Source organism: Anticarsia gemmatalis, chromosome 5 (assembly GCF_050436995.1).
Source record: "Anticarsia gemmatalis isolate Benzon Research Colony breed Stoneville strain chromosome 5, ilAntGemm2 primary, whole genome shotgun sequence".
NCBI lineage: Eukaryota > Metazoa > Arthropoda > Insecta > Lepidoptera > Erebidae > Anticarsia > Anticarsia gemmatalis.
This window is the reverse complement of record NC_134749.1, coordinates 7,003,836-7,029,654: the sequence shown is the minus strand read 5'-3', so window position 1 is coordinate 7,029,654 and position 25,819 is coordinate 7,003,836. Positions and strand designations below refer to the sequence as shown.

Genomic DNA, 25,819 nt, shown 5'->3' with positions numbered 1-25,819 from the left:
TCAAAAATTCCTTAGCTCCTTATATGTATAGGGAAATTATCTGATCATAGAATTGAAATTTTTCTTATTTGTTTTTCTCTTGCCTCATGTTAGTGATAGAGTTTCAAGAGATCAAATTTTTGATAGCCTAGACAGATTGAAATGAAACATCGTTTTAATGTTTGAAACATATCTTCATCTATGATTGTTACAGTGCTTCGTACACTTACAGTTTCGTACTAATTAATGTATGTACTTATTAGTCTATAACAACTCAGTGGTTGTCTTTAATGAAAAAGTAGAGATGTATTAAAAAAATATTATAGGAGCATTTACATACACAATACACATACATAAATTCACGCCTTTTCCCCGTAGGGTTGGGCAGAGACCAAAGAACGAAACTTAGTACAATCCTTACAAACTTCCCTTGCCTCATTCACGTCACTTTCCCATACATCTCACATTGATGGTCATATTAGCATATCATACCTGTGTGACAAGAAATATGATGATAATAATGGATTAAGAAATTTCGCTGATAAGTATTTTAGGACATACTCGTAAATTTTTAATAGCTTCTTGAATGATACCTCAACGTGCTCCTGACTTAAATATAGAGATAGAAACTTTTAAGTAAGTTTCTGTAAAATAAGTCTGGAAACTTACGTAGGTCATTTCAGCGGGTAATATGGTCATAGCAACAATAATGTAGAGCAAGATTATTTGTATTTTGAAGATTTTGAAGACTGTTTGTTGATCAAGTTTAGGTGCAGCGTTCCTCAATTTTATTGCTGTCTTAGTCTTAGTTTTACAATTGACTTAAGATTTGAATTAATGTAAGTACTTAAGTATGGTTAATTGTTTATTTTTCAAAAGAAATCTCCAACTTTAGTTATTTAGTAAGATTGCATGCATGTCGGGTAATAATAACGGAAGTAGGTACTAGGTACCTATGTGAATCACCAATAGGAACTGTATTGATTCTGTAACGTAATCTATACTAATATTATAAAGCTGAAGAGTTTGTTTGTTTGTTTGTTTGTTTGTTTGAACGCGCTAATCTCAGGAACTACTAGTCCGATTTGAAAAATTCTTTCAGTATTAGATAGACCATTTATCGAGGAAGGTTATAGGCTATATATCATCACGGTACGACTAATAGGAGCAGAGTAGCAATAAAAAATGTTACAAAAACGGGGAAAATTTTGACCCAATCTCTTATGTGACGCAAGCGAAGCTGCGCGGGTCAGCTAGTTTAAAATAATTTTAATAGAGCTGTAATTGGAGGTTTTTTTTAATGGAAATACAAGTGTTATCTAAGTGACCGCCTCAATGTTGCGCAGGAGTGCCTCGCTAGCGCTCAGCTCACCACCAATCGGTTTGTTTGTCAATACGTCAGAGGCGGGGCTTCGTGCAGTTTGCCTGTTGCCATCATCCTCCTAAACCCATCTTATTTTAAACCCTAACGTTAGTTCATAAGGTTCATTATTGTTTGTCCAGGCATTGTCGAAGATCTAAGCGTTTTACTCCAAATGATGTTCTACTTCGCTGCTATATGAGTGATAATTGAATGATGAAGTAAAATTGTAGTGGGTATGTATGTTCTGTATACACGCTAATGAAGTGTAGTGTGGTCGAGTTTGCGGTAGTTGCTCATGCAGTTGGCACGCCAGCACTGATTTGTGATTTGTGACAAAACAGGAACTAATTTTCGTCACACAGCTGACAATTTTTATTATATTGACTATTATCTCGACAATTATTTCCTTAAACAGATACAGAGCGGTGTCAACTATGCGTATTTAATGAATTTGTGACGAAATCGTGTAGTGTAAACTAAAGTGATTTCAGGATTTTTCAGTTTTAAATGTGTTTGTCTGAACCGCCGAAATTGAGGACAAAGTAACAGGTGACGACAGGTGAGAAATTATATTTATTGTAATAATTCACCAATACATTAAGTATTATAAGACTGGAAATAATCTAAATTCAATCACATGTTAAATATATTTTTCTGTTAGCATACCAATATTTGTTTGTAACATTGTGTACTTTTACGCTCGTACATTTTGTAACAGACTGACGTACGAGCGTGCACATTCATTTGTTCGTCATACAAAACAATATGTAATAATCCTAACAAGCGTCATGTACACTGTCAATAATATAATAAATTATTAGCTATAAAAGCCTGCTGTAATAACTGGGTGTAGTAGATAACAATGAAAGAGACCCACTTACTACAGACCTGCTCTATCGAACAACGTATTAGCTTCTTGCATTGACAGTTTAAATACACGGCTCTGGGGCTCATTTGAAAATCATATTTTCTCTTTATGTTGCAATTTTACAAAATTACTTTTACTGCGTTTTGTATTACGGCCGGCGGAGACACCAGTTCTGATAATAGAGTTTGTGTTTGATTTCCATGTCGGAGAATGTTTTCTGGTTAATCTTAGTTTTAGTTGAGATTGGTTAATGTAAACTGATAAGCTGATTCCCTAGTATCTAAGGAATTAATAATCAGTTTAATGCGGTAGTGGTTTTTAAATGAAGTACGTAATCGAATAGTTTCCACCGATGCGAAAGCACACGTAGAGTCCGTTTCAGGAATATAAAATATCTTACAGCGAATTAGAGGGGATCATAAAGGTTGTGTTTTATAATGTTCAGTGTACACTCTTATACTCCACACTCAAATAACCAATAAAAAACGACATTATCATATTAAAAGATGACTAAAATTGTTCTTTTGAGAAATTGTTCTTTTGAGAAAATCTGTTCAATTTATTTCTCTCACATTTGTTTTCACGATATTGGCAGTAAAAGAATAGTAAGAAAAGATGAACGGAAACACAAACAGTAAATTATTGCAGATACTTACTGGTTTGAGGATGTTACTTCCATTCCATCCATTATAAAAATGTTCTGCTAGTCTCTATTAAGCCAAGGATACAATATATGACAAATGTCGTAGTCGTTAGGATGTCGAAAAAAGTCTTTAAATATAACACAACTTCACCCGACTTTAACGGCGATATGAGTTGTGGGAAATTTGACCCTTACGACGGTTCTGGTCTGAACTAAAACATAGACCATGAACCCTCTATCTACTCAGCAATCACTTATATTCAATAACAATGCGAAAAAACCTGTATCAGCTTGTTTGTTACGCTCTAAAGGCAACACTGCTGAACTAATTTAACTAAAGAATACGTAGCGACTACATTTTTCAGAAATAAAGAAATAAGTACTATGCTTTGGGTAATATTCTGAATCTCTTACTAATGCGGGGTCTTCTCTTTCTAGAACGTAGGGTGTTCTTCTTAATACCATATTATATGCATACTACAAGTTGCTAAACTATCTTAATAATATAACAATTGGTATTTTTTTTTAGTTCAAAACATAAGTTTCAATCGCAGACGTCGATTATGTCTGATTGTTTTTTGTCGTATATCCTTAACACACTTACTAGCTATATTGATTACAATGTATCAAAATGTAGGCAAATATTACGAACCTACTTTGTGGATGCCTAAGTATTCTTGAAATGAATACATTGCATATTATTAAGGGGCTAGCTCCTCATAAAAAGGTTTCGTTTTAAGAGTCAATTAGGCGGGATATCCTTGTGACCATCAATTGACTTATACAAGTACTTATACGGTTGCGTTGCATCTCGCTGCTGTTGGGTAAAATGTCACTTTGGAGATTTTGGCTGGAGTTCCTTCCTTCGCCATGGAGGTTAGGCAACGAAACATTTAGATTTAAGTGCTGTTGACATCTTCAATCATTCAAGCAAAGTAATACTAAAGTTAAGTTTAGAATTTATTTACAAATATGTGTTTCTAAATGAAAGAATAAGGGAATCAAAAGACTGAACAAGTGTTTGAGTTTGATAAATAATCAAATCAAAAAGGGAAATCAATGAACCTTCTCGTGACTTCGATAAGTTTGTCTTATTTTGATTCATTACAGTATCAGAATAATGCTTCTTCTAAGCTAGATGATATATGTTAGAATTAATTAATCGTAGACAATTATGTCTGAATGAACATTACACCCACCTAAAATCTTTAGTCGAGATCAGTTTTCTGTTGTCAGGTGGTGATAAATTTACCTCGTACATTCATACTTAAATAGATACATACCATTACAAAATAAATATATGACATTTCTCCTTATCGATAGAAGTATCATCTTTTTTGGAACAGAAGGATCGATTAATCTGTTCTTACATTACAGCTCTCCATTCAAAGACGTAGAGTTATGTGTTTAATACAAAACGTATAATTCTTGCCTCTTGTGTTTTTATTAAAACTGCAGCTAAATTAGAGATGAAGTTATTAAAATTTCTGCCCATTTCATCACTCTAATAAACTTTAATTACAGTACAAGTTAGCAAATGGTGTTAAGTTTTGATAAGTTTCGTTACTCTCATATTCCGCAATCGTCACTAGATACCTATACCAAATGGTTATTTTACTAAAGGCATTACTCTAACAACTTTGTGAAAACAACACAAGCCACACCTTCTCATGTACTTCATAAAAAATTGCTCTAATAAGTCTATTTATTGACTAACACGATCGTGACACGTCGTGACTATGATATGTTTTGATAACATATAAAACTATTTTCGGCCACTTGCTATAGTTAAGTGGTTTAAATTTTGCTTAGCAATGCCAACATTTAACAGTAGGTTTTTCATCATAAGGGTTCGCTACATGACTATTAATTTAACCGCCCGAGTTGGTGGTTGTCTTTGATTTTTAGTTAGTGAGCTATAAAAGGTGCACTATGCGGCGTTAGGTAGCACCTGATGTCGGGATTTATAGTGAGGACACGCGTGCGTTATTGTGGCCGAGGGCCGGCGCGGAGCGGCACAAAGGCGGTGCGGCGGTGGCGGACGGTGGACGACGACGTCGGCGGAGGTTCCGTCATCGGCCGCGAGGCCTATCGGCGCGTCCGGCTCGCCACAAAGCCCTACAATAAACTTTTACAACACGCATAAAACCCTGACTTTTTAACCCGAGTTATTTGAATTAATATCAATTCGGAGTTCCTCAATGGGCTTTACTCGTCAAACTTTAAAGTTTTATGACAACCACAGAATTGAGGAATAAAATTTAATTGAAATGTAGCTCGAAAAAAGTTTGATTGCGGTTATCAGCTTCCGAATTTGAATATTTACACTGAATACAAATAACAAAAAAGTTTCCTAGTATTCAGGTATAGGAATATTACATGCTACCGCCCACAACTGTTCAGTAAAAGAAATTAATATAAAAAGTTTTGGATGTTGATTTACATTGTTTACATAAAATATAAGTATATTTTTTATACACCACATAATTATGAATGTTTAATAAAAAATACAGCGATGCATAAAATGTGTTTATTTATCGCATACGAAATATGTAATAGCGCTGAACAAATAAAATTTAATAAAATGACAAACGTTATAAATCAAAATGTGGTAAAACTGGATTTCATTTGTGAATGCGAAGTGTGTGTTTCATGTTAATCAACAACAATACACACCTACACACATTTTATATGTCTCGTCTCTAGTATTTTACGTAACTTTGTCTCTACACTTACGAAATTTTTATTTAATTGAAATACATACTGGGCTTCGGACCGAAACTATTCAGCAAATATTATCATTGATATTGATTCATTAGTAGAATCTGAAATTCGTTGTACCCAAGATAAGTTTAATGAATACTTTCAACTTAAAAAACATTCAAAGGACCATTAGCACTGTAGAAATCAGATACAAATGTATGTACATATAATGTCAACGATTGGTCAACAGTTGAAAAATATGTATAATTTTATTTGTATGCTCAAATCTTATTTATCATGGCTTGCGGTTATTTGATTTTAGTCTATTGTTTGACTAACATATCAAGGTTGATGGTAGTAGGTATACACGCAAAGTGATAATGAAAATTCAAGTTTGAAACACGGATGACGCAAGACCATTAAAATACTTGAGTTTTCGGCATCGTTCCATTTGCATAGCCTTCTCGGCCTTCATTACACAGCTATTCTGCAAACTTTGAAATTGGAAAAGACAACACGAGAGGTATTGTTTCAATGGTTTCAATATCGGTTTGGTCGGTCTTGCATTTGATAATTAGCACCTCTGCTCTGCTGGGGCTCGGGCGCGGAGCTCTGCGCACAGCTCGGCGCGGGACAATTGCGCCTCGACACCGCCGCCCGCACACATAATACGTACATTTATCGAAGCGAATGCCATAAACGTCCAATCACTGGACACAGGCTCCTCTCGGAACAGCCTTCAGAGCCACTCGTTGTTATCTTTGATATTTTATAGGGATCTGTAAAACGTCGGCGCTGCGACGCGATTAAGCGACATTCCACGCGCCTAGCGCTCGCTGCGTCCGCTCCGGGGATGAAGCAACGCGCCAACAGATAAAAACGTTATTACAGATAATTAAAAGGCGATAACTATTCACATTGTTCGGTGCGCTCCGAAGGTACATTTTGTTGCGAGCGTCTATGATGGCCGACACCGAAACCGGGGCCAATATTCGCATCGCGCATCATATTATTTAACCTCGCCATTAAAAAGAAAATGTTCGCAGTACATCTATACGACTAAGTTTAATATTTATAACTCATGGAGTCGTAAAACGATGAATAATGACGCTGCAGTCGAGTGGGCTAACGCTGTAATTACTTCGCTTTATACATGCCCGTTGGTTGCTTTCTTGTTGTTTAATGCTTAAATGTTGAAGGAATACGATACGAACCTTCGGATCTATTCTGTGATGTGCACGTAAAACAAATTACGAGTTCTTTCTCCTTTGCCGAGGCTTTATGATAAATATATAATTTTCAATAAAGTTTAACTTCACTTTGACGTGAGCGACAAAAGATCCTTTCAACGTATGCATAAGTAACTACCTTCTACGTCTGTTTATGGTAAGTGGGAGCCATTTACAAATTACACAATATTAAACTAGTCCGCCTTAATTACTAGACACTGTTCTGTAGCTAAATGCTGGAATAGGTTTAGTTACAATTAGAACAGACAATTCAAAATAAATTTTCATGCCTTTGTCCATAAAAGTGTTTGGCAAAACAAGACAAATTCTAATGAAAAGTTTATAGAAAACGTATTTCATCAAAATTGAAATAGAAATATGTAAGAAGTAAGTAGTTAAAAAAGTCGCGTCTAACTTTATATAATGTTCGTTTTGAGTTTAAAGAAGGTTCTTTGTCGGCTCTCAAGATAAAAGTTTATTTATGATGTCTTGGTACTATTGCTCTACGTTTATTAGCCTTATGCCTGAGTAGTATAACTCTACAAAATTCTAAACGTATATAAACAATATCCGTCCAACTTATATAAAAAATAATATAATATTTGAGAGTAACTCTCAATTAAGCATATTTAATAAAAAAAAATAGGAAACCTTTACAAAGGGAAATCATACAATATTCATTTCATCTTAAAATTAAGAAATAATATATTAGCTAATCCCTATTTGTAGCAAATAGTCTACCGAAACTTTAAAATTATTTGGGTTATTTATATTTATATTATTTATTTAAATATTTACTTATTGAATATAGAGTTAGTGATTAAAAATGCAACAACGTCGTTGTTGTTTCCTTAAATGTTGAAAGCGGCACGCGTTGATGTCTTTTATTCGAACCCCTAATTAGGTGTGTCATAAGAGAAAGGTGATGTCAGTTTATTTTAACAGTCACAGCAAATGTAACGAATAATATTATATTTATAAAAAATAACTTGTTATTTGAATTGAAGAAAAAAATACACAACGTTTTGGATCAGGAGTAAAGTCCACTATTCCTACAATAGACTAAGACTTACCAATTTTTTTGATAGACATCCATCGGCAAAACAAGTAAGAATTATCAACTAGCAATTTCATTTATTTAATTAAAATTTAAAGCAAAACTTCTGAGATTTTGGATAATATAAAATAATTGACACTTATTTCTATAATAGGTACTAATTTCTTAATAGAGAACAATATAAAGGATCCGTTAGTGGTACTTACCTACGTTTTACTTTATAATAACTCTAAATATTCATTGGTATTAAAACAAACATCAAACTTTACGTTGGCACTTTGGCAGTAAACTGTACGCAGAAATCTCGCTTAACTGTCTCGAGAATCTCGCAATGCATAACGTTTTTGTATAATTATAATATTAGAAACAAAATGTTTTGTTTCATGTTTATGAGCAAACTTTATACCTAAATAATATTGTTTTAATTATTCATTCCTTGTAATTGTGCAACATTCGTATTTCATTTCAACATTATTAGACTTGTTATTGTTAGATGTTTAAGTGATTGATTACCTATATAAATAATTGGGATCTATTGAGGTATTGAGGAAAAAATTAGATATACAATAAGCTCCCTTAAAAATAAAAAATAAATTTTACCCATTTCTGTCCCACTGCTGGGCAAACCTAACGTAATGAGAGTGGGGTTTAAGTCCTCCACTCTGGCCAAGCGAGGTTTGGGGACTTTAGCTCACTTAATAAAGCAAAATTAAATAATGACTATTACATCTAAAGAACCGTTGAATCATATAATCTAATTCAGAATTTGACACCCGGATTGGAAATAATATTTGAATGGAGTATTTTGCAAGAAAATATACTTAGCTCATTTTACCTCAAATACATGATGAAGTAGCTGAAAAGATCGTATTATTTTGTTTCAACGCACTCTCACATCTCAGTTAATACTTTTCAGATTTAAAGCTTTCCTTAATAAGAAACTGCTCCTTATTTTGTTTGAGAATAAGAAAATCAAATGTGCGTGTAGTAAGATCGATCATAATATAATTTAACAATTTAAATACAATGCATTACGAGTTTAAAATTTTACAAAAGTATATAATAAATGAGAAGTTGAATTTGTCAAAAATACCAAGTGAAGGATTGGGACGTTGAACCGACGTAGCCGGTGATAATAGGTACAATAAACATTGGCCGAGGAGATCGTGCTCGAGACAAACTCGCAATGAAATATCCGGCTTATTTGCTATTGCCAATGGTTTTCGTGATGTCTTCCGTTCTATAGCACCTTACTAAGTTTCGTAACGAATTGAATAGACAATTTTTTCGACAAAAATATGTCAAATTCAAACATAGATCGTGACTGTTAAGTGGTATATTGACTTGGTTTTAATAAAGTTGAAAGGATTTCAATAGATGACATGAAACACATATTCAGGAATAGGTACGTTATAATTTCGAATATATTATTATAGTATCTAAAAAACTCTTCATAATAAATGTCGTTTTACAAACGTAACGTGAGACGTAATTATTTGTTCATCGAATCAATGTACTCGAAAAAACCAAAGTCAAATAATGAGTATGTTTGTTAGCATTGGTAGCTACATAAGACAAATGTTGCCAATTTGTTTGCGTAGGTATAGATACCTAACATTGATGTCGTAATGGAATATCACCGTCATATTCGATACATGATTCGATTTCAAGTATTACACATAGGTACAAGTGTAGTTTTATTATAAAAGCAGTATTTGTGTTACAGTGAGCTTTAAATATATTCAGTTAATCGTTATTTTGCAATAATTGTTGCATATGTTACTGTAAAAGCCCGACCTGTGGTAAATCCTAAGATTTTCCGGTAAAACCTAAGATTTACCAACTCTCAATGGTAAAAGTCCGAACAAGCCAGAGTTTAAAAACTATGTTACGATATATAAAAAAATCCTCCTTCATAACTATGTTTATAACTATTTCACGGTATAATTATATACTGTGACATAGTTATAAAGAAGGAGTTTTGGGCAAAGCGACATGGGTAGGTTAGGTTAGAAGGCTAAGGTGGGAGCGAGCGAAGCGAAGCTCCCACCTTAGCCTTCGTGGTTATTTTTTTTTAATCACCCAGAAGGAGGAGCCCCGCGAAGCGGGGCTCCGGCGACATCTCGACATCATCAAGTGAGTATAGGTAAAAGTTCGAATTAAAAGAATTGTTCGGACTTTTACCATTGCGAGTTGGTAAATCTTAGGTTATACCGGAAAATCTTAGGATTTACCATCGTTCGGGCTTTTGCAGTAACACATATATTACTCAAATAACTAAGATGCGATTTATAGAACAATACAAAAATATTTTGTCTTTTTCCCAAAATTGATTAAGATTTAATCTTAACTAATTTGTGAGACCTCGACAAGTTTGCTATTTAGCTATCAGATAAGTTTAACCTATGTAATTATTACATGTTTTGTTTTCATAACTATCTCTAATGGAGTGCAAAGAACAAAATGATACTAAAATTAAGTACCTAGATCATGCGGATGCGAATAAGAAAAAAACTCTGTAAATTCTCAAATGCAGTTTGTGTTAATTACGAGTACGTTTGCACATCAAATTATATCAAGTAAAATTGGGTCAAAGTCCGCTGCCACTCCTTTAAACCGTCGCGGTCGCCGTTGCATGCTCAGTTTTCCAGTAGAGCTTTATGTCGTAATGTGTAGATTTTCCATTAAACTTTAGTAGTAGGTATTCAAAATAATATTGTTTTTTTTTGCATCAGAAAGTAAATTACTTGTCAAGTTTATAAATAAAGGTATTAAAATTTGTATATTTAATATCTCTCAATATTTTGTATGAAAAATAGCTTAATCGCGCGGTTTCATTAATTTTTCAACTAACAACTACTACAATTACACTAACTGTAACTTTAATTAGTTGCTCAACAATTAAATATTTTTTAGGCCCAACAGGCAGCCGGACGCTTATTTATAATAATATGGTTTCTTGAACAGGATGGCAGCTTCGCACATCCTGAGTGCCGTGGAGCCGACGGTCGGCGGCGGCGGCTCTCGCAGCGGCCGCGAGAGAGAAGTCAACGTAGCACTCGATGATAGAGAACTATGGGTCCGGTTCCAGACACTCACCAATGAAATGATCGTCACTAAGAATGGACGGTAAGGATATATGATATCTTAACTATTGTATTATTTGTATTTAATTAATAACAGTATCAAGATTTTTCTATAAATTCGAACTACCTCCTTTCACGACTTGTCACAAACTCTAAGACCTTCCTCTGTTTTACCCATAAGTTAACCCTTTAACCGAAGACATACCTAAGTATAAGGAAGTAAGATGTGGCTGACGGTTGTTATGCGCCGGAATACACTTTTTTTTGTCTACGTTATTAGTCAGACTTGATTAAAAAACATTCTTTAACAAAGAGGTTATTTTGATTACATAATATTTTCAGTTGCATGGCATTCCCATAATTGTAAACAGAGTTTTTAACTCCTAAAGAATTTACACCAATTGAAGAAATAAAAGTGCGAGACCCAAGCTCATACATTGTTCACCAAAACAAGGCACGAAAATTGTAGAAAATAGTATTACGAGTAACATAGAAAGGCTTTCCAAATTCCTAAAGATTTTCAATAACACACATGTTTGTATTAAAGTTCTCTAACTGGATTCATTAATTCAATAGTTGTTTTCGTCTATTGTTGTCCTAAGTCTGAATAGCGTTAAAAATGATGATGGTACTTATCCAGTCGCATTTTGCCAGTGCTAATTTGCCGACCGGCGGCTAGTTTTCAGCTATTAACGCGGTAGGTCTTACTCATTAACGCTGGGTGGCTAACTGATACCGCCCGATGCCGAACCAATGACGGAACCCTTACCCTTGTCGATGTGACGTTTAGTTCTAGAGCATGGTGATAAATACTACTGTGAATGCTGTTTGTTGTCCGCTGCATGTTTGATATGTTGTGATAATTACGCAGTGATAACTTAGTAGAGAGCCTTTGCACGGTTTATCTAGATAACAATGAATAATTCTTATGTTTTTCAAAATTAAAGTAGCTGCATCAAATAGGTCACCATCGGCTTCATAAGTCTACTCGTTGATATTCTGATGTTAACTTATTTTTGTTTACCTTGCCGCGAACTTTGCATACAAGGCTTTCTACTAAGTAGTTAGTCTTTAGATATTATTAAAAACGTGCAAAGCGTTACGTTAGGTTAAAAACTAAGTTTTACCTAATTTTTTGCCCTCGCTATTTTGGGTATCTTAGCGTTCGAGGCGACGGGAATATAACACGCGTCACCCTTCATTTGTTTTCAATAGTGCTATTGATAACAAAATATAGACTATCTCAATTAAATATGTGATAATTAATTGTAATAGATATCCGAAATGTTTATTTACTTTAAAATTAGAAATGAATACTGCTCACGATCTTTCTACGTCTATAAACGTACGAGGGGCCATACCATATCAGTTACGTGAAGTGGATAATAGAGAACTCTACTAAACTTAGTCGTATTTGCTCGTTTTATTTAATACTATTTGACCACTACCTGTCCGCGAGACGCAGGCTATTTCTTAGATAAGATAACAATAAGGGTTATCTTTTATCTTTCTAATGTTTCTTATCAACATTCAAACCCAGCCCATAGCACTGAATAAAAGAAAAGTTGTAAAATAATTAAATAAGGTGGACATGGTAGAACCATCAATGTCCATTTACAAAACATGTAATCTCGAAGTGCGTTAAATTACTTGTTTAAATCAAGATCCTGACTTTTCTATTTTAGCGCGTGCCAAATAACTTTGAGTGTCTATAAATATAGCCGCAAGCCGATTTAGGAGAGGTATCGGATGATGGATATGTATCACCAATCATGTCATTTTGTACCACGTTACGTGTTCCACAAATTCACGATGATTATTCGTATTGTAGCTGTAAAACGTTTTATTTTGTTACAGACGTATGTTTCCCGTAGTCAAAGTAACAGCGAGTGGTTTGGATCCGACGGCAATGTACACCGTCTTGTTAGAGTTTGTTCAAGTCGATTCTCATCGCTGGAAGTATGTTAACGGAGAATGGGTAGGTATTGTACTTCAAATAAAATACTTATATTACCATTTCGGCATTGCAAGCTATACTTTTTATTTTCTTTTTTAGGTTCCTGGCGGAAAAGCAGAAGTACCGCCTTCAAATGCTATTTACATTCACCCTGAAAGTCCCAACTTTGGAGCGCACTGGATGAAAGAGCCAATATCATTTGCTAAAGTCAAACTAACTAATAAAACCAATGGAAATGGACAGGTAATAATTCTTGTTAGTTTATTATGCAGGCCCTATTGAGAATGTTATAGTCTTAGTCCACCAATAGTCCAATTTCATAACCTTTGAAAGGCTACAAACGTTACATTTACATTGTATATTTTGAGCATAAATGATTAGAAGCGGAGTAAACACAAATTACTAATTCAATATTTATAGCGGTGTCCACGGCTGATTATGTGCCTGACCGAGCATAATTAGTTCACAGTATTGTCAGAATAATAATTTTATGACAGATAGGTTTCGATTGTGAGGTGCGAGTATGCCACAATTTCGTGGCTACCGCTAGTTCATAGAAGCCAGTTCTCACGGTTGTATGTGGTGCGAATGAATATGAAAGCAAACATCTGATACATCTAGATCCATATGTTGACGGCTCGGTGTGAAATCTGTAGCTTTACCAACTGTTTAGCGGGTGCTGTACGCACTATCATTTGTAATAATTATTGTCTCAGCGCTATGTTTACATTACACATAATATTTAAGAAACAAGTTGGATGGCCTGATGAGACATTATTTATTTTATAGGTGCTCTCTTTGTATTCGATAACATAATCTATAGGTACATACAAAATAAAATAAAACTTGACATCTTAAATTTTAGTTTGAAGGCAGCATTTGTGAGTTGAATATTTGCAACTGCATTTTATAGTCCAATAACTTTGTTGAGACCCTTGTATGCAAGGATCGTGGCTAGCGGAGCTGACAGTGGTCTATTTGATACATCGTACGTTATTTTGGAAATATATAGATCTACTAATTATGGTCTACTTGAATCGTGTATGCCAATGCCGAGATTTGACGTTTAATCGTAATCATATTATTATATTATTTTAGTTTAGTAAACTATTCCAAATTTTACCACTACTAAAGAACTAGAGTAGAAGCAGCTTGCCATAAGCTATCATAAGGACTAATTCTTAGACGTAGCTGTGATCTACATAAACATTATTTCTCAGCCTCCGTCGGTGAACACAAAAGATTAAATTAAAACTAAATAAGTACCTAGTTATGTTTTGATTGAAGATTGTTTCAGTAACCTGAATTTTCTCTGGGCTTTGCAGATAATGTTGAACAGTTTACATAAATATGAACCTCGAGTACACTTGGTAAAAGTCGGCACAGATCTTCGACGGATCATGACGTATCCGTTCCCTGAAACACAATTCATAGCCGTGACCGCCTATCAGAACGAGGAGGTAACCTCACTGAAGATCAAATACAATCCATTTGCGAAAGCTTTTTTGGATGCAAAGGAAAGACCTGAAGGTTACTATCAAAGGGATTTCGTGGGTACTCATTATCCTCAGCAGAGCTCGTCACCTCATCAATATCCACAATGTAAGCAAAATTGATTAATTATTATTTTCGGTGTCCACACTTATTAGGGACAGCTGACTAATATTCCTAATAAAGGTACCTACTAACATTTATTACTATTTTACTTTTTAGTCGGTGGATGGTTTGTGACATCGCAGTCACTCTATGGAGGCAGCAATGCTGCTTCTCGGAGGCCAGCTCCATACCCGCCGCGGCCGCCGTCGCGACCCAGGACTTTATCACCACCGTGTAAGTTAGCTAACTATTTATTGGCATGAAATACCCGATATATTTTTATTATTCCCAGTATGACAGAGATTTCCAACCTTTAACTTACGCATATTTTCATTCTAACGTAGATAATAATATATTCCTATTCTATAAGTATGCAGAAAAAAATCTTACGATTAAAATATATTTTTGTATTACAGCTACTTATAGTAACTCGGAGAGGACAACTACGGCACCGAATGGCAGCGGCAGTTACACATGGGCTAGTAGCAGTGGTTATTGGAGCTCTACACAAGGGAGCAGCTCACCGCAACCGAATACTTCGCCGGCTCCATATCGTACCCCTCCTCATGCTTACCCAGCGCCCCTCGAGTACGCGCCCGCTCCTCCGACGAGTACCTCCGCGCCGTCATCAGCCCCTGCACCACTGTACCCCCTGCAGTATGAAACTCCTACGCAGCATCACTCTCCCTATTATCAGCATGCCTACGCACCGTACGCTCATCATGCTATAGAAGATATCTCATACTGGCCCAATAGGTAATACTTTAAAACCAATTACATAAGTTTTGACTGCCTCCGTGGCGCAGTGGTTTAGGTCGCCACGCCGATACCACTGCAACGGGAGGTCGTGGGTTCGATTCCCACACGGAGCAATTATTTGTGCGATCCACAAATCATTGTTTCGGGTCTGGTTGTGCTTTGTGTCCGTTGTTTGTATGTTTGTAAAAGTCCCCGCGACACAAGAGCAATTCTTAGTGCGGGAGTTGTCTTTTTAAGAAAGATTTAAGAAAGAGTCTCGAATCTCGATGTGTAACATACTTAGTTTACTATAAAACATTCGTTTTGTTGAGTTAGTAAATTAAAGTAAAAAACAATCATGTTATGACGCAATTGGTTATCATTTTTTATGTTCTAAAAGTTACATACTTGCTTAAAAATAAATACAAAATTATGTACCTTTTCAGTTTGAATAGTTACGGTTATCAGCCGTCTGAATACGTCGGAACGGGAGAGGTAGCTTACGGACCAGAAGGCATGTCATTTGGACCTACCGGGCCGACGTTAGAGGCAGCTACTACTGGTGAGGGTCGTGCCACGCCCCCAGGTCAAGAACACCCACAAGCCGACAGAGAGTATAAGTTTAGTACTGAAGAAGAGCGACAATCACCTTGCGAAGATTCTGCTCTACCACCACGTTCACCTACACAGTGACGAAATTCCTATTCATTTTAGGCACAAAGTTGTACTTATATTAAATTATTACGGGGCTGCGAGGTCTTTATAATAATAAAATGTAAAAAATATTTTAGGATAAGATTGACATTTCTGAAATATATATCGGCTAGCTTGGGATTATTATGTTGTACACTGTCTTGTTTACTATATTTGTATTGCCTTTTGTAAATATTAATGGATGCTCCTAATACAATCAATAATAAGTACTTATGTAATAAAAACATTTCTATTGAATAGTATTAATTTAGTAAGTAGTCTACTTAGTACACTCCTTTGCACTCAGTTTTATACTCAGTAACATGTTTCCTAGATAACATTTTATGTACGTTCCTACAATTTTAGGAGTGACGCCAGATCAGAGGTTTTAATAAATTACTTTAAAATAAACTCGTGTTTAATATCGTTAAAGGTACCTATTCAATACTTATGTACTTAGTTTCTCATACATTTTCTGATATATAGATAAAACATGTTTTGTAATAAAGGGGACGTAAGTTTAAGTTGGAAGTGTTTTCTATTACCTAAAATGTCACTACATCTGATACACAATGAAAATAAAATCGAACCTTTTGGGAAGCTAGAAATAAAATGTTTTATTTTCATATTGATACGCATGACGTCACTAAATGATACATAGGTAATTGATGAGCTAGAGCTTATATTTTAGTATTTTGACTTCAGGTTTCTATGTGCCCTATGTGGTTAGTGTGGTTACTGATGCTCTGATTAATTTGCGCTTGTAATTGTACCTAAGACATGTTGATAAAATTATCAGTGTTCAAACATAGCCACAACCTATTACATTAAGAAGGTCAGTGGCATTTTACATATTAAATCGTATTAAATGTACATAAATACAGGTGGTATTTGATAGATAAGTGATATCATAATACATCATAGGTACAGCTAATAAAAAAAATATCTGGCTACACCTACCTATAAAAATTAAATAAGTATTTTGTACTAAATGTCAGGCATATTTTAATAAATACACGTTTCTGTTATGACTATACTGTTTTTCTTTTTCAATAATTTTGAAAATATTCAATATAACAACATATTAGCAATTACTGAACTAAAATAAATGCAGATTTTGTATCAGTGCTACTACTGCTACGAAATACTTCGATAGGGTATCCAAAATTGCGGGAACACCTCTGCCCCGCTAAGCACTCTATTTATGTTCCCGATTATCATACGCAATGCATAAAAAACGAGACACAGCAAACAAACTGGTGACTGAGTATTCCAGATTTGTTAGGCAACACTTTTCTAAGGTAATAAGTAGGTAGCTACCTACATATTTTTATTTAAAATACGTGTATCTAAATCTCTTTATTATTTTTGCAATGCAATTTTTATAAGAGTTTAATCTGATTATGTGTAAGACATGGCATTGTTCTGCGATAACGAGTTGATGCCAACTGCACCGCAATCGCGGTAGATCGGCTCAAATATTTCGGATGAATCCTAACTTTTTCTTTTTTTTTCGTCAGGAAAATGCATTACTGCATGTCCCGCTCCAGGGAGGAAGCGGGGGTCTGTCGGGCTCTCCCGCCGGCTAGGCGTTTCGGCTTAAAATTTGGGCATACCGACTAAAAACCTGACGGTGTTCCTTCAATAGTCACCATAAAGTGGCCAGGACACGGTACCTCCAATTGGATACTCCGGGATGAATCCTACCTGCTTATCTTTAATTCAATTATCTGTTTAAACGCACAAAAATAAATACAATACACTTCTACTCTATTTTAGCCACTTGGCTATAAAGAAATGATTTAGTGCTTGCATTATCAAAGTTTATAATCCATCCAATAGTTTTTACGTGACACTTGAACATACAGACAAATATACATAGAGTTGAACATACAGACAGACTGTCTGAGAGACAGGCAGCCAAACAAAAAAATATTCTACAGGTTTATTATTTTTTATTTTAATTTAATTTGTTCATTAACCAGTCTAAATAAAAATAATAATAAAAAAGAATTAAATGTCAATTAATCTCATATTCAGTAGGTACAGATTTTTTTAATTGTACGAATGTACGGCAATCGAAATATCGGGCCTGGCAACATTTAATTCAGCTGTTAGCTGTCATTAATGTCATTTAAGTCGGTTAAATTACTGTCAATGTCACTGTCAATTTTAATGATTGATGCAGCCTGCGTCTGCGCGTGTATTTGTGATTTGTGTATCAATAAAGTATCCTATTTGTGCAGGACGCGCGAAAAATGGAGTCTACTGTATCAGTTTCGAAGGTATTCTATATTTGTATACTTTATTCCATAACATTGTGATTCAAGCTATAAAATAAATAGTTATCTGCGTTTTAAATAAACAAAACAATAAAACGATTTTATCTGACCAAAGTTATTTGTACTTGTTATAATAATATATTGAATTTGATAATTTTATTTTCTAAGCTACCCATGTAGGTACTGACTGCAGATTCTCTAATTTACTTTGACTTTCTGTACCTTTAAGAAGCCACACAGGTTATATTCAAATGCTCAAAATATTATATTCACCAACCACCACCATCAGTTTAAATAACTGACAATACTAAAAAGTTAAGAAATTTATTTAACTTTAGAACTTTGATATGGATGTAGTTATCTCACAGATTCACAAAAATTAGAGTCTTAGTGGCCAGAATCGATTTGGTATGAGAATGTAATAAAATAAAATATGTTTTTTCAATTCTTTTATAGGGGGTGTTCCTTTTTCCTAATGGATTCAAGAAAGGCAAGAGTGTTAATAGAAAGAAGAGTCAGCAGGTCTTGTTTGAAAAGATATTCATGAAGGAACTTTGGTACAAAACATATACAGCAAATTGGAATCTGATTGAGACAGAATTGCAAGTAAGTTTTAATCTATAAAATTGTAACAAATCTTATTCAGCTGAAGATGCACATACATACCCATAGGTGTAGGCAGAGGTATAGTATACTCACATTTTGCCATTAGCAATGTTTGTTGCATATTAGAGGGGGAGAGCCAATTAATGTTATAAGGCATGTTGCAAAACTGTAAGCTAATATTGAGAAACAAAAAACGCAACAAAAGACCACTACTACTTTGCCTGATCCGGGAATTGAACCTCATGATCAGTAGTCAGATACACTTCTGTGCCACAGTGGCAGACAAGAAGATAAGACCAATATTTCAATAAGCTTGCTAGGTGCCAACTAACCAAAAAAACAGCATACAAAAAGAGATACCAGAAAAATCTCACCTCCTGTACCTGTAACTATGTTATAAAATAAACAAAATAGTTTCTATTTTGCTTTTCAGAATTTACACAACAGTACATTCAGCCTACTCCTAAATGATGTAGTGAGTCACATAAAGAATTGTGGTCATGAATCTGCCTCACTAGGAGTTATACCTAGTGCCACACTCTTGACTGGAGTCAGTCAGCCTGACCATGTCTCACAGTTCACATCGCTTATTAATATTATAAGGTAAATACACATTAATCATATTATTGTAATATATTAATATACCTTTAATAAACTGCAAACTTAATTTTAGAGTAACAGAATAAGGGACAAATCAAGGAGCCAGCTAGTGTAAGACTACTGAGAAAATTACATTATAAGTATATAAATATAATTGGACAACTCTCACTTGGTCATTTGATTCCGGGCTAAGTAAAGCTTATCATTACACATTTTTTTGCCAGGGTGGTACTTGAATACACCACATTTCAATTACAACAATACATACAAAAATTGCAGTCAGCTGATCATGTTAACTGTTGCACCAAACATGCAGTCGAATAATAATTAAGTTAGTAATCCAGTTTCATTAATACATATTTTTGTATTAACATTACAGAGAAGAGGTGACTCCACATGTTGCTCTGGTGAACTCACAAGATGCAGCCACTATTAAACACCTTGTTGAAAATGCTGTCTGGCAACTTATAAATGGGAGTCAAGCTCTAGTGAGTATCACTAGTTATTTTTCACCTTTTCTATAGTAACTCTTAAGATAAAGATTAAAGCATAGACATTTAATGTCAATGTAATCTTAACTTTGTAATCTTCAAAAAAGTGTTGCAACTTACCAATATGTAATATCTTTGCTGAGCCGACATAAAACAAGCTTATAATATATTTGGATTATTTTATTCTTGACACCGTTTTATTGGTAGAAAGGATCCACATGAAACTAAACAAAATATTTGAAAAAACATCACTAAATACAATTTTTGTATCTCTCTCTTCCTGGCTATTCATCCCATATGTTGGTGGGGACAGCCTTCCTTTCAAAAATTGTATTCAATGTAATAACATCTCATTTACAGGACACTACATATGATGAAGATGAAGAAGAGAATGATTGTACAATGAAAAAAATTAAAAAGAATCAATGCACCATGAAGACCCTTAAAAATTGGTATCACTCAAAGTATTTATCAAGATCTCCTACAAAACAGAGAGGATTACCATCAGTTAAAACATTGGTCATAATAATACCTGATTTCGAAAGTTTTAACTGCAATGTGCTGCAAGACTTTGTCATGATTGTGAGGTAATGTAAAAACCTTATTGGTATTTAATTTAAACATACAAATAACTTCACATCTGTTATAACGAAAGATGAAGGCATGAAGTACAGCCATGTTACATAGGCTTATATTATAGGCGGCGAGACCATCACCAGATACCGGGCACTGGGCAGGTTACCAAACTCCAATACTATTGTGTACAATTATGTAAAATTTATAAAAGCCCATGTACAGAAACCAACCTAAGCCCTGCATTATCAGCATAGTAATGCTAGCTGACCATATAAGCAGATAATCAGAATTCATAATCAAAAGATGTTAGTCTCTAGTTTGTTTACATGCTTTATTTTGGTACAATAACAGTAACAGTAGTAACAATAGTATGATAGTATATAGCATAGGAGCCCAACGTCTAGAGTAGTGAAGGAGGGGATGATGACACAAAGGATCAGGAATGATCCAAGTGTCAGCCAGGCATTAACTGCAACCCCCTAAGATAACACAAGATAAGATCCTTATAGCAATAGGTACATCCCAATTACATGGGACCAACAGTCGCTAGCATTATATGCATATTGTATAAATATTAACACCATGTTTTTGTTTTCAGTTCATATGTGTCAACACTGCCAATAGTGTTTGTGTTTGGCGTGGCGACATCAGTGTCAGCACTACACAAGTCGTTCCCTTATCACGTATCGTCAAAGCTACTGATTAAAGTATTTCACTCACATTCTTCACCAGTGTACATGAATCAGGTAACATTAGAATTCGTTCTTAAATATTTATACATGTAATGTAATAAGTTGTGCACACACTTTGTCATTAAAAGAAAAAATAACTGCTCAGTTGGTTTCAATTAAAATGGATGCCGGAGCCGAAATACTGGAACTACTTAAATTAGGATTTAATTGTTTTCTCCTTTGGCATGCTTATTAAAATTATTAAAGTATTTCATATTTATTTTAGGTGCTGGAGGATATATTTCTGACACATACAAGTCCATTTCATTTATCTGGGAAAGCATTTGAGTTGTTGACTGATGTGTTTCTATTCTACGACTTTTCTGTTACAGGTCTCATTCAAAGTATTAAGGTAATGAAAAAATATGATTATTTTTTAACTAAAAGTAAATATTTAGATTATTTTTGTTATGAGCACGAGTATTTTTTCTGAGCCTGAATTTTAATTTGTCTATATAAGTACCTATGTATTTAGTTTTATATAAGTACGTTTATCAGTTATCTGGCTACCATAAAAGCTCTGCTTAGTTTGGGATCAAAATACCGTGTGTGAGTTGCCCATTGCCCAATTATATTTATTTTATTCGAATCATTTGCTTTAGGGTAATGATGGTAAGAAAATAACGTATCTGTATATCATAATAACTTAGGCGCATCTATAGTATTATATATCTAATAATTCCTTGGTGTCATTTATAAATTGTCTCTTCCTAAAACGCCGTCTGCTCCGATTTTTGGCGCTCTGTGATATAGAAAAGTGTTACAGTTCTTAACAGTTGACAAACTTGTTCGACCCTGCTGAAATTGTGTGAGCTATATTACACATATCTACATTATTGAGTAGCAACTGACCGCATCTTATAATATTTGACAACTTATGGTTTTAATTTTTATTTTCAGTATTGTATGATGGAACACTTTTATGGAGATAACATAAAAGCGCTATGTTGTCAGAGGGAAATGCTCGAGGAAGTGATTATGGATTTGAGCTCCGATGATCTAGAGAATATACGACATTTAATGTCGTTCAGGCCGTTTTTAGAACAACAAGATTGTAGAACTAAAATCAGTCTGTTCGAAGACGATGATTACTTCAGAGATGCTCTTTACAGACAAATGATTAAACTTCATGATTACTTACACAGTTTCTATATGTGTGTAAGACTTTTAAATATCCTTGTTAAAGATTTACCAAAAAATATGCTCGGGAGATCTGTGAGTATTTACAACTACGCGACGAAGCAACATAACACTTATCTAATTCCCAGTTGAAATAATAACTTCTATTTTTTAAAGGTACGTGAAATTTACACAAGATGTGCAGTGGAATGGATCACTGACACTCAGCCCTTCAAAGAATGTATGCAGCTAATAAACTTCCAGTCGCAGGTTAAATTGGTCGAAACTGTTAAAAACGCTTTGAAGCTTATTAACTCTTACACACAATCTGCATCCCCAGTCAAACCTTTGAGGTCGTCACCAATGAAAAATAATGTGAACAACATATGTCTTAACAATGATTTGGGTGACAGTTTTGCTAAAACATTAAGAGTTCACTTACTCACTTTTTTGAGACAAATCGAGAATGCCAATACAGAGGCTACCACTAATGTAATTCCAGAGACTGATAGTATTAATGAAAATGTTCCGGGAAATCGATACAAACTGAAGGAGGTAAGACTTAATACAGCATTAATAATAATGATATCTTGCATGGACTCTGTTCTAAATAGTTCTGTCTTTTGTTGGTAATGGTTTTTTAAAAGTATTGTTTATTTTTTGTTTTCTTTGGGAAACAAGAAACGAGACGACTGCTAGACTTATAACAAATGAATATTAAGCAAATTGATGAATTATATTCATATAAAATATAATTGTTTCAGAAATTACTAAAAGCTACTAGAGTAGATAAGGTTCAATCGGAATTCGAGATGGTTCGTTGTAGGTTCGTAAGTTACTTGGAGGAGGTGTTTCATAAGGGCCTGCAACCGGCGCACACGCAAACCTTCTATGAGATACTGTTTTTTAGTGAAGTATCCAATGTAAAGAAGCACATTATTGGCTCGCCACGTGGAGCTGTTCACACAGCGCTCAGCAACCCCGTTCACTACTTGCAGGTAAGAATTATAAAAACATATATTTTAAAGAGTTAGTATCTACTACGTCACCTGTACGTTAAGGTCTGTATTTTTTCAAGTAAGGTAGTGTCGTGTAAGGTGTACTCATTTAGTTTTTTTTGAAAGCATCTTGCAGTTGAGTAATATTCGCAGCACTAAGAAAAAGACAAACCTTTTCTGGCTTACTTAAACTTATTGTTAAATTGCGTTATTGCTACAACTAATACTCAAGGGTTACTCATACAATTGTTGTTCACAGTGCTCCTGTTGCTACCTACCGGCATCAGACAGTGTTATAGACACATTACCGGACGTCTGCTTGGCGTATAAACTACATCGCGAGTGTGGAAAGCATATCAACTTGTACGACTGGTTACAAGCATTCGCAGCTGTTATCCGTCCCGATGACGAAGATGAACAACGACACCAAGATCCTAATATACAGTGAGTATTTGCCTTCAAGAATTACTTTGCTTGGTGAACCAGTTTGAAGCCACACTTGCCACGCACTTAGCGTGTGGACGGAAACCGTACACACATTTATTTGTTTTGTACAATGTCTTCTTCACGGCCACGAAGCGCTCATAGATACACTACTAGTTATTAGATTTTGTCATTATAACTAAATATTAATAATACCAGTCGGCGTCGAATATATTATTTCGGCTTCTTTAAATTCATGAGACTTGTTTCGATTTGTAAAGTACGTTAATTAACATAATGATCATTATTCTAAATACCTATTTGTTTAGTATAGGTATAGATGGACATGGTAACTTTTTTTAAATTGGATATTAAAATAAAATGTTCGTATTGTATGACCTTTCTGTAAATTGCACGTTTTATTATACCTGTCACGCGCGTCTGTGTTGATATTAAAATTTTAATGTGTAACTAATATTCATACGACTCGTTATTGTTCCCAGACTGAGATTCACGCGAGCTGTTGCTGAGCTACAATTTCTAGGATTCATAAAGTCGTCCAAAAGAAAAACTGACCACGTCATGCGACTCACTTGGTGATTCTGTATTCTCCGTGTGTGTAATTTATTAAACGATTTTACATATTTAATGTTGTATTTCTTAACAAATATTCATTAACCAAACATAGATATTTTTATAGATTCCCATTGATGCTTTAACGTATTTTTATGTTTTCAGAAAGTACCTGAATATTTATTAACATAACACACTGCTGTGAAATGCATCCAAATGCCGGGAAAGTTAGTAAAGTTTAGGCATCTGTTAAAAAATATTGTCATATAAATAAGAAAAAAATACTAATACCACTTTGCCCGACTCGGGAAACGAACCCGAGTGCCGAGTGAGTGTCGATGAGAAATTTAGGAAATAGTTTTTTTCTTAAGACAGTTCAGTGGTCCTAAACCCCACGTGCTTTGGACCACCTAACCTCTATAAGAAAAATCCGTAAGGATTTCCCGTGTCGCGGCTCGTAAAGTAAACGATGGTCTCATTAATTTATGAGTAACTGTCTATATAAGTACCTTTTATACTAACTTAGTGGTCATGAATGTTAAATTACAACACAATTACAAGTGGGATCTTATATTGCGTGACACTTAAGTTGTTGACGCATTGCAAAAAATAAATATTCAGCAACATCGCGAACAATGTTTTGATAGATGGTGTAATATTTTTTAGGTACTTACTTGTTTGAATAGACACATAATAGGTATAAAACATTTATATTAGCACCTGTTTCGTATATTAAAAATTTAGCTAGACCGGGATTCATGATCATCGATATGGGGTCGTCACGTCACCACCGGCTTATTTCTTTTTACGACGACCTGCATCTTATGGCGACCACCGGTGTCAACTACGAGCCTCCATTTAAATTTGTATGAAAACTACAGAAAACTTGTCGACGGCGGAAAGACGCCGGGCACATGGGCGCTTTAAGTTAGTCGTTATATGCAGCGTGGTCACAGAACAGTAGAATCGACTATTGGCAGGTGTGGTCGTTTGGTCGCGTATATGCTAATGACGATCGCCCATGCAAATTTGTTGAATTTTTATGAACCTAACGGCCTAAGTAAGCTCTATTTTAGAAATGTAAGTATTTAAGTTAATATGAAACTTACTGAATATATTTAGTTTGTCTTTATGATACTCTTAAATGGAAAACAATAATATTGGAAATATACTATAAAATAAATTATTCTTTGACGATTAATTATATAATTAATCGTTATTGTCGTTCAGTTTTCTATCTGGTTACTATTTCAGTTACCGTTTTTACATAATATGATTACATAAAATATGCCTTCACAGTAGGTATATCTGCAATAACGTATTTTCTATGATATTGTTTCAATTAATTAGCCAGTTTGTATGAAATATTGCACATAGTAGAACTGCTCATGTTATAGAGTCATGGTCAAGTCATTAAGTGACATTTCCAGTTTTAGGGTCTCGTACCTAAAGGGTGAAAACGGGACCTTATTACGTAGACTTCGATGTTTGTCTGTCTGTCTGCCAGA

General features: G+C 34.6%; 2 protein-coding genes across 2 annotated transcripts; both read left to right on the top strand.

The window, feature by feature from the left end:
• Positions 1-1,630: 1,630 nt before the first annotated feature.
• Positions 1,631-16,487, top strand: byn (T-domain transcriptional activator brachyenteron). Its single transcript, XM_076114448.1, has 8 exons — positions 1,631-1,901; positions 10,810-10,971; positions 12,786-12,906; positions 12,985-13,128; positions 14,211-14,487; positions 14,599-14,715; positions 14,898-15,237; positions 15,666-16,487. The coding sequence occupies exons 2-8, from the start codon at positions 10,811-10,813 to the stop codon at positions 15,910-15,912; spliced, it is 1,407 nt and encodes a 468-aa protein (XP_075970563.1). The 5' UTR covers positions 1,631-1,901; position 10,810; the 3' UTR covers positions 15,913-16,487.
• A 1,577-nt stretch (positions 16,488-18,064) lies between these two features.
• On the top strand, positions 18,065-24,382 carry Orc3 (origin recognition complex subunit 3). Its single transcript, XM_076114447.1, has 12 exons — positions 18,065-18,197; positions 18,651-18,800; positions 19,234-19,403; positions 19,780-19,888; positions 20,252-20,478; positions 21,066-21,213; positions 21,425-21,550; positions 22,099-22,413; positions 22,495-22,872; positions 23,082-23,315; positions 23,575-23,759; positions 24,242-24,382. The coding sequence occupies exons 1-12, from the start codon at positions 18,171-18,173 to the stop codon at positions 24,336-24,338; spliced, it is 2,166 nt and encodes a 721-aa protein (XP_075970562.1). The 5' UTR covers positions 18,065-18,170; the 3' UTR covers positions 24,339-24,382.
• Positions 24,383-25,819: the final 1,437 nt, after the last annotated feature.

Excerpts from the sequence above, each read along its gene's own strand:
- byn (XM_076114448.1), top strand. The coding sequence starts at position 10,811 with ATGGCAGCTTCGCACATCCTGAGTGCCGTGGAGCCGACGGTCGGCGGC. Across the intron at positions 10,972-12,785 it reads ATCGTCACTAAGAATGGACG|ACGTATGTTTCCCGTAGTCA; the intron begins GTAAGGATATAT and ends ATTTTGTTACAG. Across the intron at positions 14,716-14,897 it reads CAGGACTTTATCACCACCGT|CTACTTATAGTAACTCGGAG; the intron begins GTAAGTTAGCTA and ends TTTGTATTACAG.
- Orc3 (XM_076114447.1), top strand. The coding sequence starts at position 18,171 with ATGGAGTCTACTGTATCAGTTTCGAAG. Across the intron at positions 19,889-20,251 it reads TAAATGGGAGTCAAGCTCTA|GACACTACATATGATGAAGA; the intron begins GTGAGTATCACT and ends TCTCATTTACAG. Across the intron at positions 23,760-24,241 it reads CACCAAGATCCTAATATACA|ACTGAGATTCACGCGAGCTG; the intron begins GTGAGTATTTGC and ends TATTGTTCCCAG.